This window comes from Trichosurus vulpecula, chromosome 1, assembly GCF_011100635.1.
Source record: "Trichosurus vulpecula isolate mTriVul1 chromosome 1, mTriVul1.pri, whole genome shotgun sequence".
Classification (NCBI taxonomy): domain Eukaryota; kingdom Metazoa; phylum Chordata; class Mammalia; order Diprotodontia; family Phalangeridae; genus Trichosurus; species Trichosurus vulpecula.
In genome coordinates this window covers 27,109,891-27,125,276 of record NC_050573.1, presented here as the reverse complement: position 1 = coordinate 27,125,276, position 15,386 = coordinate 27,109,891, and the positions used below count along the sequence as shown (strand labels likewise).

At 41.9% G+C, this 15,386-nt stretch overlaps 1 protein-coding gene across 1 annotated transcript in view; it reads right to left on the bottom strand.

Annotated features, from left to right (window-relative positions):
• The window catches only part of KSR2 (kinase suppressor of ras 2), a 584,421-nt gene that overhangs the window by 142,082 nt on the left and 426,953 nt on the right, over positions 1–15,386 (bottom strand). Inside the window, exon 7 of the mRNA XM_036748960.1 lies at positions 13,968–14,051. Within this exon, the coding sequence (XP_036604855.1) occupies positions 13,968–14,051 (84 nt within the window). The remainder of the gene's footprint in view (positions 1–13,967; positions 14,052–15,386) is intronic.

Genomic DNA, 15,386 nt, shown 5'->3' with positions numbered 1-15,386 from the left:
AAATAACCTAACAAAGGGAGATGTGAGAAGTCTCACCCAGTGAGAGGAGGCAGAAAATCTTAAAAAGCAGAAACAGGCGTTGATCACCATAGAGTATAGGAATGAGTATGTTCATAACCAGAATTCCAAGTCAGCATGAAAAGGCTAAATTATGTCCAGTTCCCTCTGAATGCAAAGGCAGGGAAGTATATAACACATTTTAGAAAAATTTCCATCTAAAATAAATATGATGAAAAAATAAAGTTTTGGTATTTTAACTAGTAAGCCTGTTATCTGGAAAATTTATTTATGTGGAACACCCTACTCCCCAGTGGTACTAGATAAATGAGGCGGAACCATATCTACTAATTAAATATATGGATTTCTCTAAAAAAAAAACTTGGAAGAATTGGACACCCTTCAAATAATTGCTTCAGGGAGATTTGTTGACCTAACTTTTAAAACTCGGTGGAGTGTCTGTTCTTTCCTTTGTCCTAACTACTCTGCTAAGGGTGTAAGGAAGGACAAAGTGACAGCCTGTCTTCTTTTCTCTCTTCCCACCCCTTCTGGCTTGAGACTGTTGTTCCCAGAGGGCCATTAATGGGGCTTTCAGTCTTGGGGCAGCTAGGCTTAGGGGCCAAACAAGACCTCCAGGGTTCTGCTGCCAGAATGACACAGAGAAAATGACCACATTTATGAGTAACTCCACTGCTTGGGTAACTGGCTTTTCATAGAAGATCTGTGGGACACAAGTGTGACCCTGGGGCCCAGAGTCAGGCATGATGCTGCCTTTGGGCATTAAACTCCATCAAAGATGGGATGTGAAGACTTCCCACTAACTGCTACCTAGATGCCTGAAAGCATGGGAATCATTCCAATAGCCGTTTTTAACAGGTATTTATGGCCAAGCCATGGGAAGAACATCATTAGGACTTTAAAAAGCCCCTTTTATTCTGTATGAGGTAGGGGGCAAATGTGGCATGGGGATACAAAGTCCAGGTCAGGAAGACCTTAGTGTAAACTCTACCCTTGGCCCTGTGATCCCAGACTAACCTCTCCACCTGTTTCCTTCTTTCTCTAATGGGGAAAATAAGAATTTACTTACCTTGATGTGTTGTGAAAACCAAATAAGATGACATACAAAGCACTGTGCAACCTTAAGGTGCTATACACAGGCTAGCTGTTGTTGCTTTTACTGTTATTGTTATCATACCCCCTGAAAGTATATGTCGGAATGGAAATAGGGCTACCCTGAGAACCAAGAAACCTGGATCTGAATCTGGTCTCCAATTCCTACTAGCTATAAAACTATTTATCCTCCTGAAGACTCAGTTTTCCATCTGTGAAATGGGGGTAATTATGTATCTAATTCATTGGATGGGTGGGAAAATCAAAGGAAATAACGTAGATAAAGCTTTTGGGAAACCTTGCAGTACCATATCAATATCGGTTATTATAGATTTATGGGGAAGCCAGAGGTCTGCACATGAATGCAATCACAAAACTGGCTCAAGTATATATTTGGGAGACCTATGACATGTAGAGAGAGGGGGCCTCAGTGTCAGGAAGATATAGGTTCAAGTCTTCTCCTGACAGATACTGGCTTGTGACTCTGGGTCAGGCACTGAACCTCTCAGTGCCCCAAGGTGACTCTCTAAGGTTATAAATTGCAAAATAGGTGTTGATATGTGCTTGTTGAAGAAGTAACATCCTCAGAGCTTCCAGCAGTGATGAAAGCCTAGCACAGATTATTTTTTTAAAAATCTCTTCATTTACCACCTGTACCTTTTGGACTAACTGAGCAGGAAATGGCTTTTCTTAAGGATATAAGTTTCTAGAAGGGACTAATTTCATTTCTGTCTTTCTATCTCCAGAATTATTAGAGGGTGGGGAGGAATGTGTGGGAGGGAAGAAAGGAGCTTATGTCCAATAAATAAATCTCTGAGAAAATCCACAAAAAGTCTATTGAATTTAAATAAAAATAACAGCAATGCTTTAGATAGAGCTTGAAGGTTTGTGAAGCACTTTGCTTGACCTTCACAGCAACCTTGTGAAGTATTATTTCTATTCCCACTTTATAGATGAGAAAACTAAAACTAAAAGAGACTAAGAGACTTGTCCAGGGTCATTGAGCTAGTAAGTATTTGAGGTATCATTTGAACTCTGCTCTTCTCTCTCCAAGTCCAACACTCTAACCACCATTACCTCAAAAACTTTTAGAGAAGAGACTGACAATTTGGAAAATTCTTCCTTGGGACTGATCATAGTCCCTAAATGCTTGGATTAAGGAATTATATCTTCTCCCTCCACTGCCTACAATTATCCCTGATAGTTTCTTCACTTGCTCCTTTGAAGAGTCATAGGAATTCAAGGGCTATGGAAGAGAATGGCCCAATCTGAAGACGGACAGTCAGAGATGGTGGAGGAAGGGAGGAAGGGAGCAGGGAGGAGAGACACACAGAGAGAGAGAGAGAGAGAGAGAGACAGAAATAGAGACAGAGAGAATATACAAATTAGGGAAGAAGGATGAAATTAGTAGGGGGATCAGAAAAAGCTTCAAATAGAAGATGATGCTTGAGCTGAGCCTTAAAAAAAACGAGGAATTCTAAGGGGCAGAGGTAAGGAAGGAAAGCATTCCAGGCATAGGGTACAGCTGGTGCAAAAGCATGGAGACTGGATATGAAGGGTCCCATGTGAGAAATGGGAGACAGACCACTTTGGTTAGATTGTAGAGTGCATAAAAAAGGATTACTATATAATGAGATAATGAGTCTGGAAGGCTAGGTTGGGGTGAGGTTGTCTTGAAATGACAAACAGAAAAGTCTGTATTTGACCCAAGATGTAACTGGGAACCATAAAAGTTTACAGGAAGCACCCAGAAAAAATGGCATGGCAAGATGTGTAAGCTTCTTAAGGTCATGAATGCTTTTTCTTCTTTGTCTACGCGTCCTCAGAACAGACTAAAAGGTCTTGATCATAAGTATGGAATTGGACTGGATTAAGATTTTAAAATGAGGAGTTTTACAATGGGGATTTTTAACTTACTATTCTAGTTGGGAAGTTTTGTCTCATCAGTTGCAGCTCTGCCTCACTTAAACCTGATTCATGTGCAAGTCAATACATCACCTTTGTGATATCGTTGATCATCTTGGAGAATGAAGAATGAATGAGAGGAACACCAATAGATTGTCTCATCACTTAACCCAGACTTCATTTGTACAGCTGATGCTTTCATCCATCCCTCTCCTCCACCCCCAAGCTTTCCATATGCTTCCGAAGGAGAATGGCTCACAATCCCTTGGTCTTCCCTGGCCACTCAGTGGGATCTATATTGACCTTAAATATAGAAAATCAAGGCACTGGGGGGAGGGATAGGGGATAAATCAGACATCTGGCATAAGCCAAGCCTTTCAAATCTATCAGCCCAATTACATGTGTTTACTCCTAGAGTAATGAGCCTCAGAAAGAGATGCTCAAAGACTCATTTGATATTAGAGATTCCCTACAGCTTTCCTAAGGCACAGCTGAGCCAGCACTTTGTTGGCATTATTAACCCTGAGAAAATAAAGGCACTTATCAGAATGTTAAAGTCTCCATTCCATTTTCTTGTTTAAAGTTTCCTGAATCTAGTGGTCATGACTGGCTCAGGGCTACCAACAATGGAGGTATCAGCACAGTCCATAATGCTTCTCATATACTTTTTTATTAATAGTAGAAAGAGTACTGGCATTGGAGTAGAGGAGGAGGACCTGAGTCCAGGTTTTAGTTCTGTATGACCTTGGATAAGTTATTTTATCTTTCTGGGCCTCAGTTTCCTTCTATGTTACATAAGGGTATTGGACTAGATAGCCTCTTTGGGTCCTTCCAGCCCTAGGTCAAGGAGCTTTGGAATTCTCTCTGCTATTACAGCAATCTCTAGGATGTCCACAATTGATCATCAATCAATAAGTATTTATTCTGTGCCAGGCACTGTTCTAGGCGCTGGGGATATAAAGACAAAAATGAAATGGTCCTTGCCCTCAGAAAGCTTACATTCTATTGGGTGAAAATATGTGCATGGACAGGAAAAAAAGAAAGAAAGGAAGAAAGGAAGGAAGGAAAGAAAGAAAGAAAGAAAGAAAGAAAGAAAGAAAGAAAGAAAGAAAGAAAGAAAGGGAGGGAGGAAGGAATAAAGGAAAGGAGGGAGGGAGGGAGGGAAGGAGGAAGGGAGAAAGGGAGGAAAGGAGGAAAGTAGAAAAGGAAGGAAAGAAGGAAGGGAGGAAAGATGAAAGGATAGATAGAAAGGAAAGATATATAGATGTAAAAATATATAACGGGTGGGGATATGGATAAAGTGATGAGGGGGGAGGAGGGCACTCAAAGTCGGGAATAGAATTTAGAACGTGGAGCTTAAACACATGAAGGTGGGAAGCCAGAGGGCTGGACAAATTTCTCTCAACACAGCCCAAGGGTGCATTAGCCTCCATGATGTTCATATACTACCCATGACTAAGTAACATATTCCTGCTATGTGTGACCTAAGCTATTTTGGGAAATGATGCTTATGCTTAAATTGTGACTATACTTTTCTGGGGGAAAGTCCTTTGTAAGATAATTAAGCATAACAAAGACTCCTCCTGTGTAGGCACTGCACAGATACCTCTTCCTCTTCTTCCTTCCAGTCATTATGGCATTTGGAACTTCCTTGTCTATGGACAAGCTTCACTGTGTATGGAAGGGTTCAGGAGTGGCAGCTCAACTCAGTTCAACTCAATCTGATAAGAGTTTATCGAGCACATTTCATGTGCAAGGCACTGTTCTAGGCCCTTGGGGAACAAAAAAGAAAGCCAAACAGCCCCTGCCTTCAAGGAGCTTCTAATCTGTTAGAGGTCCCATATCTGACTTTCCACGAAACATTCATAATCTATGAGTGACAATAGCATTCTGGATTGAAATTGCCATTTGAAACTCTTACTGCTCATTCTTATTTGGTCACTCTTGAAGCTAAATGCCTAATCAGCATCATCATCATCATCTAACAGCTGGGGCCACCATAGTGCATAGAGTCCTGGACCTGAGTTCAAATCCAGTCTCAGACACTTCCTAGCTGTGTGACCCTGGACAAATCACTTAGCCTCTGTTTACCTCAGTTTTCTCATATGTAAAATGGGCATAATCTACCTCTCAGGGTTGTTATGAGGATCAACTGAAAGAATACTTGTAAAATATCTGGCACACAGTAGGTACTATATAAAAGTTAGCTATTATATTTAAGGTTTGCAAAGCACTTTACAACTATTATCATATATTATGGTCCCAACAACCCTGAATTGTAGATTCTATTCTTACTTCCATTTTACAGATGAAAAAAATTTCCATTTCTCTTTGCCCCTCCTCCTTGAATTATAAGTGGAATATAAGCTCCATGAAGGTAGGAACTATTTTATTTCTGCAAACTAAGAACTTAGAAATGTGTCTGGTACACAGTAGGTGCTTAGTAAGTGCTTGTACTGAATGAATAACATGGGATGGTGAAAAAAAATGCTCTGGACTGAGGGTCAGGAGACCTGGGTCTACTATATCATAGCTCAGTAATCTTTTAGAAAGTCACTCAAATTGTCTGGGCCTCCATTTCCTTCCTATGAACTGACGGGGTTGAGCCAGAAGATGTCTAAGGGTCCTTCCAGCTCTAAGCCTCACCCTTTCTGAGCCTGGCCTCAGCCCTCAGGATAGATCTAACCTGATCAATACCTGAGCACCCACAATAATCATTGTACAGGTCCTTCCCCTCCCCTCAGCCTACCCAATGCCTCCCTGCTAGTTTACCTCAATGGCTTGAAGATACCCCCATAGCCTCCATTCTAGCTGAGGCCCTGAATACCTCTTGCCTGTACTACTGAAATAGTGTTCCAATTGGTCTCCCTTTCTCATGCTAGGTGGTTCAAGAGATAGAGTGTTCTGGCCTAGAGTCAGGAAGATCTGAGTTCAAATGTGGTCACAGACACTTACTAACTGTATGACCCTCACAAGCCAGTAAGTATCTGAGGCCAGATTTGAACTCAGGAAGATCAGTCTGATTCCATGCCAGGTACTCTGTCTACTGTGCCACCTGGCTACCCCACCTGACCCACAGGAAGTACTTAATGGCTGCCTGTTGATTGATTGGTTAATACGTAAAGTACTTTGAAAGCCTTACAATGCTATCAAGTGTTGTTATTATGATCGCTATTATTGTGTGTATTACTCTTGTAGTTATTGGTATCACTTTGTGATTGTTGGCCCTAAGTATTATAGGAACTGACACAGATCCATGCATGTAAGTGGTATTCAGCAATACAGTCAGGGCACCATGGCCCTCAAGAAAATATTCATGGGGACTGTGGTCTGATGCAAAGCAGCTTGACTGATGTTCATTCATTAAAGTGGAAAGCTTCCTACCAGAAAACTCAGGCCTGATATTCAGGGGAATTGGAAAAGATAAGATCAGCCCCAGGACCACAGTTAATTTCCAGGCTTCTAAGAAAGTGTTAAGAAGGACTAGGAATTAGAAGCAGAAAACCCGTGGGCCAAGGTATTTCCAAAGACAAGTTAAGCTGTAACCAGAAGACTGACCTCCCTAGAAATCACTGCTCTGTTCCAAAGTTTACCTTTTCACTGTCTATTCCTGACCACGTAGACTGTGTGACCTTTTGGCGTCCTCTAGGCAAGTCTCTAAGGGGCTGAATTGCAGAGAAGGTGCTAACCTGCACTGGGAGTTGTCTCTACCAATGAAATCAGATATCCAGTCTTTATCCCTATATCTCTTAACTGTTTAACAACTATGGCACCTGACTTAAGGTGGGGGAGCAGGGTGGAGAGGAGTGAAACTTGAAAAAATCCTTACATTTTTGCAAACTTCCAAAAAAACGCTACAGAGAAGCCTGGGGTCTCAGCTTGCCTTTTACCCTCAATGCTCACTATCTAGTAGCCATTTGATAAATGTTCATTGTACTGAATTGAATCAGTTGAAGGGACTAGGAGATATTTAACCTGGAGAAGAAAAGACTGAGGGTAGGAGAGATGACCGCTGTCTTCAGGTATTTTAAGACTATCTTTGGGTAGAGGGGTTAGTTTTGCTCTAATTTGTGCCAGAGGGCAGAATCAGAAGGATTGGAGGGGTGGTTGCAAAGAAGCTGATTTAGGCTTGGAGCCAGGAAGGAAAAAAACCAAAACCAAGCTGACTTCCTAACAACAGGAGCTGTCCACTGAGGAAGGTGCTAGGTGGATTTCCCTTCCTCTCCTTGCACACCTTTAAGCAGATCGCTTGTTGGGTGTTTTGAATATTTTGTTTTGTGGTGTTTTTGTTTTTGCTGGTTCCCCACTGCCTAGCATAGAGCCCAGCACGTAGCAGGTCCTTAATAGAGCTTGTGGAATTAATTCGTTTTCCCAAAGGGCATAGAGCAAGTTCTAAGCCCCACTGCAGAATTCCTTGTAAACAGGAGATCATTCCAAGCCGGATGATGGGTAAAAATAGGACACAGTTAAATGTTAATAACCCAGCTGCATTTCCGGCTGGTCCCTTGCCCCATCTCCAGGAAAGAGCAATGTGGTTCCGAGAGAGCATCATTTCCATAAAGCAAAGGGCACCAGAAAGCCCAGTCCTGTATTGTTCTGTGGGGAGCATCTACTCAAGCAGTTGGCCAACTGCTCCCCCACACCCTCTCCATCCTCCCCCCCCCCGCCCAACCCCAGTGTCTCAGCAGTTATTTTGACTAGCAATGTGCTCTATATAAGAATTGACTGAAGACTAGAGAGTCATTTGGGGATGGAGGAGCGGGCAGGGTGATGATAAGGAAAGGGTGGTTGAGGGCAAAGTCATCAAGGGAAGAAAACTTCAGACAGCTGCAAATACAGTTATCAGACACCCCAAGGATTTGTGCTGACACTTCCACCATGGGCAGTTAAAGCCCCATCTCCAAACATCAGTGGACCTATTACATGAAATGGCAAGGTTTCGATAACTGTAAATTGCTTCCCCGGCCCTAATTTCCTATTAATTCATTAATCTCTCCATTCAAGCAGCCAACAAGACAGCTGATGATAATTCCGGAGGAAACGGGCTTAAAATGCAGCAGGAGGGAATGAGGTTAGACAGAATGAAAAGGGAAAGCTTCCTGGCTTCTTGGGGGAATGAGGCCCCAGAAAGGGCTGGTGTGTGTTGAATCATCTCCGGAGAATTTCTAGAACAGACAGGCCAATAAGCACTGAGGGTTCACTGCCCCGCCCTACCCCCATTTGAAACCATCTTAGTTCAGCAAAAAGCAGGCATGTATTCAACCTCCCTTCTTTAGCTCTGGCTCAGGAGTCAGAAGACCTGAGTTCAAATCCTGTTTCTGTTGCTTACTACCTGTGAGGCCAAGGTTGCTTATAATGAGAGCTGCCCCAAAGAGGAATGAGCTGCCTGGGCAAGTGGTTTTTTTTTCCCCTACTGAAGGTCCTTTAGCAGAGATGGGATGGCTTCTTCCTGGGTATGCTATTGAGAGAATTCTTGTTCAGGTGTCAATTGGTCCCAAATGAGAGATTATGTGAGTCTGTGGATGCTTTGGAAGGAATTAAAGAAACATAGAGATCTGGCTTTAGAACTAGGAAAACCAGGGCTCATATCCCACCTGACGCTAGCTATATGACCCTGGACAATCTCATTGCCTTTCTCAACCTCATTTTCTTCATCTACAGAATGGTCACAGCATAATACCTGCAGCACCTACCTCACAGGGTTGTCGAGGAGCCTCCAGTGAGATGGTGTCTGGGAAGTGCTTTATAAATCTGAATGCTTGATATTAATGTCAGTTATCACTGGTATTTTGTTCAACAGAGCTTAGAAAGAAACAGGGTAGAGACAAGTCATGATTCTCCTAACATTCTTTTATGGTTTGTTTTTTTTTCTTTTTTTGGATTATTTTACAAGTAGAAAAAAAAACTTCTGTTTGTAATGGATAAAAAATATTGAGGTATGAGCTCCTGCCTCTGACACACTTGCCATTTGACCTTGGGCAAGTCACTTAACTCTTAATGAATGTCCTGGGCAATTCTCTAAGAATCAGTTACAGAGAAGGTGCTGACCACCATCAGTAGAGGGAGTTTCCTCTTACCAGTCATCCAGACAGTCCCTGTCTCTATTCCTATGTAGGCTCATCATCATCTTCATTTTTTCACTAACTGCCTAAAGAGGAAGTACAGTGGATAGATCAATTGGAGTTAGGAAGCCTGTCTGACACTAGCTATGTGACCTTGGGCAAGTCACTTAATTTCTGTCCACCTCAGTTTCTTTGTCCTTAAAATGGGGATAATAATGGCACCTACCTTCCTAGGTTGTTTTTGAAGATCAAATAAGATAATATTTTTAAAGCACTGTGCAGATCTTAAAACACTTTATAAATGTTAGATACTATTACTACTACATCTACTATACCAACATGGTCAGACTGTAAACTCACAAAAGTCAGGAACCGAGTCTATTTATGTCATTGACAAAGCACCCGTCAGAGCCTGGAGGTTGGTAGGAAAGTTGAGGGGGGAGAAAAAAGGGAGAAGAAAAGGGAGAGGAGAAGAGACAGAGATAGAAGAGACAGTTAAAAGAGAAGAGGGAAAAGAAATATCCAGAAAAGTGAGAGCAAAGGGAGATAGAGAAAAAGAAAAGAGAGTAGACAGAAAGATGGACAGAGAAAAGATAGATACACTAAGAAAAAGAATGTAAAGACAGAGACAAAAAGGAGAGGGAGAAGATAGGAAAAAAAGGGAGGCAAAGAGACTGAGACAGAGAAGCAGAAAAGGAGTGAAAGGGGAGAAGGAAAAGAGAGACATAGAAGCAGAGACACCGAGACAGACAGAAAGGGGGAGAGAGGAGAGAAGGGAGAGAGGCACAGAGAGAGGCAGAGACAGAAGCAAGAAGAGGGGGAGAGAGAAGAGACACAGTGAAGTGGAGACACAGAGGTAGGCAGAAAGAGGGAGAGGAGAGAGAAGGAGTGAGACAGTGGCATAGAGACAGAGGAAAAAAATGCTCTTTACAAAGCCTTAACTTTATTGATTTATTTTGTTTTTATGATGAATGGTTTTTTGCTGCTGCTGCTGCTGCTGTGATATGAGGGCATTTTTCAAAATGTGTGCTTGTGTTTTGCATAAAATTTGCCTATAAATGAATGTACCTGCATACCTAAACCTTGCATGCAATTTTCAGGGTCCAACTGGACAGATTAGTGGAATTAAACATTCAGAGAAGCTCCTGAGGGAGGAACTAGGACCAAGTACTGGGAATTATAGGAAAGAAGGATGAGGTGCATTTTAAAAAGGAAAATGCTCTAGCAATATGAGCTCTCCAAAAATGGAAGGAGTAACATAACAGCTGGCTATTGGCCACTAAAAGGTGCCAGAGTACTTTATGTATAGGATGTTCTCATTGAGTTTGGTAACCACCTTGTGCCTAAGATACTGTAGTTATTATTCTCCCATTGTACAGATGGGGAAACCAAAGCCAAGTTAGTTCCCCCTTCAAATCATTTTGTATGTATCCTATATTCATTTATCTGTGAACATAGTATGTTCTCTCTCCCCTCCCCTTCTCTCAAATTAATTTCCTAAAGGACAAGTACTGTCTCATTGTTTTTGTATTCCTAACACCTAGGAGAGTAACTGGTATACAGTAGGTACTGCATAAAAACTTATTGATTGACAATGATGGAACATACTCCAATGTCATCCCTCCAGCCATACTCCTTTTCTGTTGGCTACTATTTGCACACATAGAAGTATAAGCATAGGTCACAGATCTCCAGCTGGAAGGAACCCCAGAGGCCATCTAGTCCAACTCTCCTCATTTTACAGATGGGGAAACCAAGGCCTAGGAAAACCAAGTGACTTCACCAAGGTCACACATGTTATAAGCATCAGAAGTGGGATGTGACCCTAGATTTCCTGACTCCAGAACTAGCATTTTTTTTTCCTCACTGTAACCCAATTTCTCTTCCTCTCTCTGTCTCAGCTTCCTCTATCCCTCCTCTAACCACTGCCTTTCCTTAAAACTTGCCTATTTCCTTCTGGAACACAGGGGAGAAGAGAACCTGAATTAGTGGTACTGAGAATCTAAGTCCTTGGGTTTCAGCCTCATTGCCTCTCCCCAGCTGCTTGCCTGTCACCTAATTACCTGTCTTCAAAGGAAGCCTCGCTGCAGGTGAGAGGATGTGAAGGTTGCCATTTCCCCCCTTCCAAAAGTACATGACGTGACTAGACAAGGATTTAAAAAGCCACTTTTGACTCAGCCATGTGTGCAAGAGGAAATTAAGAAGCCTGTGACTGGACCCGATTAATGTTGGTTTGTAGGCAAGAAAACCATGGACAATCTCCCTGACCTCCTTTACCTGCAGGGTCCAGGATGGTCAAGGATCCCAGGGAACAAGGAGTTTCAGTAATGTTAATGTCTTCTAATTATCTCTCAGTCTGGCCCCAGAGCACTTAAAGCTGTTAAGACTAGCTAATTAATTCAATTGGTTCCTAGGAGGGATGGAGCGGACTTCAGTCCTCACCCCACAGGTAAGAATGAAGAGGAACAAGGGAGACTGCCTCACTGTCATCTCTTCTCCCTTGATCATCAGCAGTCAGGAGGAAGCCAACCAGTGGTTTTTCCTAAGCTTCCATAGCTGGACCAATTGAAGGAGAACCACAGAAGGAGAAACAGAGGGGAAACAGAGGGGAAGGGAAGAAATAGAATAAAAGGAAAATGGGCCAGGGGAGACATTTCTGCATATTGACCGTAAGGGAATATCATAGGAACACAGATATAGAGATGGAAAATAGCTCAGAGGTTCATTTTACGGATAGAGAAATTGAGGCCCAGGGAGGTTAAGTGATTTGGCCAAAGTCACACAGGTAATAAATTCACAGATTTATAGATTTTGGGCTGTACCTGCCTGGATGTATCTAGTCCAAACTTTTCATATGGCAGATGAAGAAACTGAGGCCTGGAGTGGTGAAGTGGTTTGTTTATATCACACACAGATATTAAGTGACTGAGCCAGGATTTGAACTCAACCCCAAATACAACATAGTGCTACACTGCCTCCCAACACATAATGTAAATGACATGCCAATTATGTCATGCAAATGAAATACAAATTAGTTTGTAGTTGTTCTTGGGATCAAAGATTTTCAATTCAAAGAGACTTCAGAGTCCATCTAGTCCAATCCCTTTATTATTACAAATGAAAAAAAATAAGTCTCAGGGAGGTTATGGTATGTGCCTATGGTCACTCAGGTAGGAAGTAGCAGAACTGGACTTTGAACTCCGGTCCTTTCATGCCAAAGGCACACCCTTTTTGTTGGGCCAAGAGGCTATCTAGTCCAACCCCTTCAATTTACAGGCGAGGAAGCTAAGGGTCATGCAGGAAATAAGCGTAGGAGCCAGGATTTGACTTGATGTACTCTCAAGTCCCTTCCAGCTTTAGATCTATGATTCCATAATTTGAACTCATGCCCTCTGACTCCAAATAGAGCACTTTTTCTGTAAGGCTGTAGTCAAAAATACCTCCATTTTAACTCTAATCCCTTAACCAGAGGAAAAGATGACCTAGTCAATTTATCAAAATGACTTAGACTGAGTTAGAAAAGACCTTTGAACTAGACTGATGTTTGCACGAGAATCTAATTCAAATGGGCCAAGAAAACTTGACCATGCCTTAGGAATTATCTGTAAATTATCAAGTGAGTAGAGGACAGGGGACTTGAGAAATTTCAATGAACACAAAGGTCTAATAGAACCCTCTGAGATGGAACCACCTGGGGGAAGGAGAGATATCTTCACCCTTATCTAGGTTTCCTTCCCTCCCTCCATCTTTAATCATTTTTGAACTTTCCAGGTTCAGCGTCAACAGAATGTTGGACTTCCCAACCTCCCCTCAGTGTCTTAAACAGTGTCCCCAGATCAGCCAGCAGAAGTGTCTTCTCATCGGAGGCCAAGGAGAGATGGATGCAGATTGACCATGCTTAAACAGAACTTCTGAAAACCCCAACAAATGATAGAAAAGGACTTCTAGCACCTAGAAGCTGTGAGTCATCTCTTTGCCACATCTACACTCTAAGCTTGAGCCTACCTACAAATACATTTGTATATACTTGTGAGAAAGTGTAGCATATACCTTTAGAGAAGTGTTTTCCATCATCTCCTGTGCCTCCTTAGTAAATATTTCTGTTCTGAAAGCTACTTAAATCTGCCTGACTAAATGATTCTCAACTAACAACCTTGTAGAGAGGAAGCACACTGATGGGGGCTTGAGCCAATGGTAATGGGGAATCTTTGAATGCTGAGGGGGAGATGTACCTAGCCAAACTTGGGGACCTGATTTGTCAATGGAAGTGGGAGTTGGGAAAAGGATCCTTGGAGCTTCTATGCTCTTCATTTCTATAATAGAGAAGTTTAAAAAATATTTTTCTTAAGTCAACCTCATGGACGGAACCAATATGGAAGGCCGTATAATGGTAATTGTACTCAGGGGAATTAATGTACTACTCTGCTACCTATTTTTAATACATTGTTACACTAAAATCTTCCAGTTCAGGAAGTACTTTAGGGTAGGGGTGGAGAACCTATGGCATCAAGATCACATGTGGCCCTCTAGGTCCTCAAGTGCGGCCCTTTGACTGAATCCAAGCTTCACAAAACAAATCCCCTAAATAAAAGGATTTGTTCTATAAAACTTGGACTCAATCAAAAGGCCACACCCAAAGACCTAGAAAGTCACATGTGGCTTCAAGGCCACAGGTTCCCCACCCTGGCTTTGGGAACATTCCAACAACATTCATTCTTGTTATGTATACATATATTTGGGTCCCAGGGTGCACAAGTTCATCTGAGGATCCTACTACTGAGTAACAGAAAGATCAGAGACCCTGAGCTTCGGGAAACCAAGCTTCAAAGTCAAGCTCCAACTCTTCATGACTTCAGGCAACATGACAAGGGACTTTGAATTGTGGATACCTACTTGCAGTTTTTACATTTCAGTCCAAACAACATTCCTTTCCCACAGACGGTGCAAGTCTGAGACATCCAGTACTTGGTGGAAAATCTGAAAAAGAAAGAGCCCAAGTTAGGGGACATATAGGACAACTGATCAAACCTCCAACATGGACTTGAAATTGAGGATCACTAAAGAGGACCAACAGAGTCCCAAAGCCAGAGGAGCTCTTAGGTGAAAGCCTGCTCTTGGGATGACAGTTCTAGATCTTATAAGGACCTAATGAATGAGCCCTATCATTTTACAGGTGAGGAAACTGAGGTCCAGTGACTTAGGATCAAAGGATCATAGATTTAGAGCTGGAAAGGACCTCAGAGACAATGTCGTTCAGGCCCTTCATTTTATGGTGGCATAGCTGGGATTTGAATTCAGGTTGTCTAACTCCAACTCCAATATTCTTTCCACTGTTCTGTACTGTCTTCCATGGTGGAAATTTCAAAGCTGAAAAAGATCTCAGGGGCCTGACAACATATCCCCAAAGAGGTTGTTCAGCTTTACCTGATGACCTCCATGTAGCCCATACCACTTAAGAACTCTGTTTTAAGGAAATTTTCCCTTATATCAAGCCCCTATTTCAAATCTTGCTGGGTAGGTACTCATTGGTGCTTGCCTTCCTGAAAACCATGGAGGGCCAGGTAGTCACTAATTTAATTCAATCCATTTCAATCAAATGCCTATTATATGAAAGCCAGGATGGTAGGTAAGGCAGAAATATGACTCAATCCTTGCCCTGCAGAAGTTTGCATTCTGATGGGGGTGAGGTGAGGATACAACATGCACACTGATAAGTAAATACAAAGAATAAACTCCTACAATTCCAGTGAATATCAAGAGTGGGGGAGAGCTAATATTTGAGGATCAAGAGAGGTTCCCTATAGGAGGTAACCCTGAGCTGCATTTTGTTTTTTGTTTTTATAATTCTGATTCCATTAAACATTTTCCAATTACATGTAAAAATTTTTCAACATTCACTCTTTAAAAAATTTTGATGTCCAAATTCTCTCCCTCCTCCCCTACCCCTGGAGAAGGAAAGTGATATGATATTGATTATGCATGTGAAGTTATGCAAAATATATTTCCAAATATTAGCCATGTTGCAAAAGAAAAGACACACACAAAACCAAGAAAAACAAAGAAAAATATGTAAAGAAAAAATTAAAAAGTATGCTTCAATCTAAGTCAGAGTTCACCAGTTCTCTCTCTGGAGGTGGATGGCATTTTTCATCAGTTGTCTTGTATCACTGCATTGATCAGAGTAGCTAAGTCTTTCACAGTTGATCAGTTGCAATGTTGCTGTTACTGTGTAACATTCTCTTGGTTCTGCTCACTTTACTTTGCATCAGTTCATATATGACTTCCCAGGTTTTTTTGAAATGATCCTGCCTG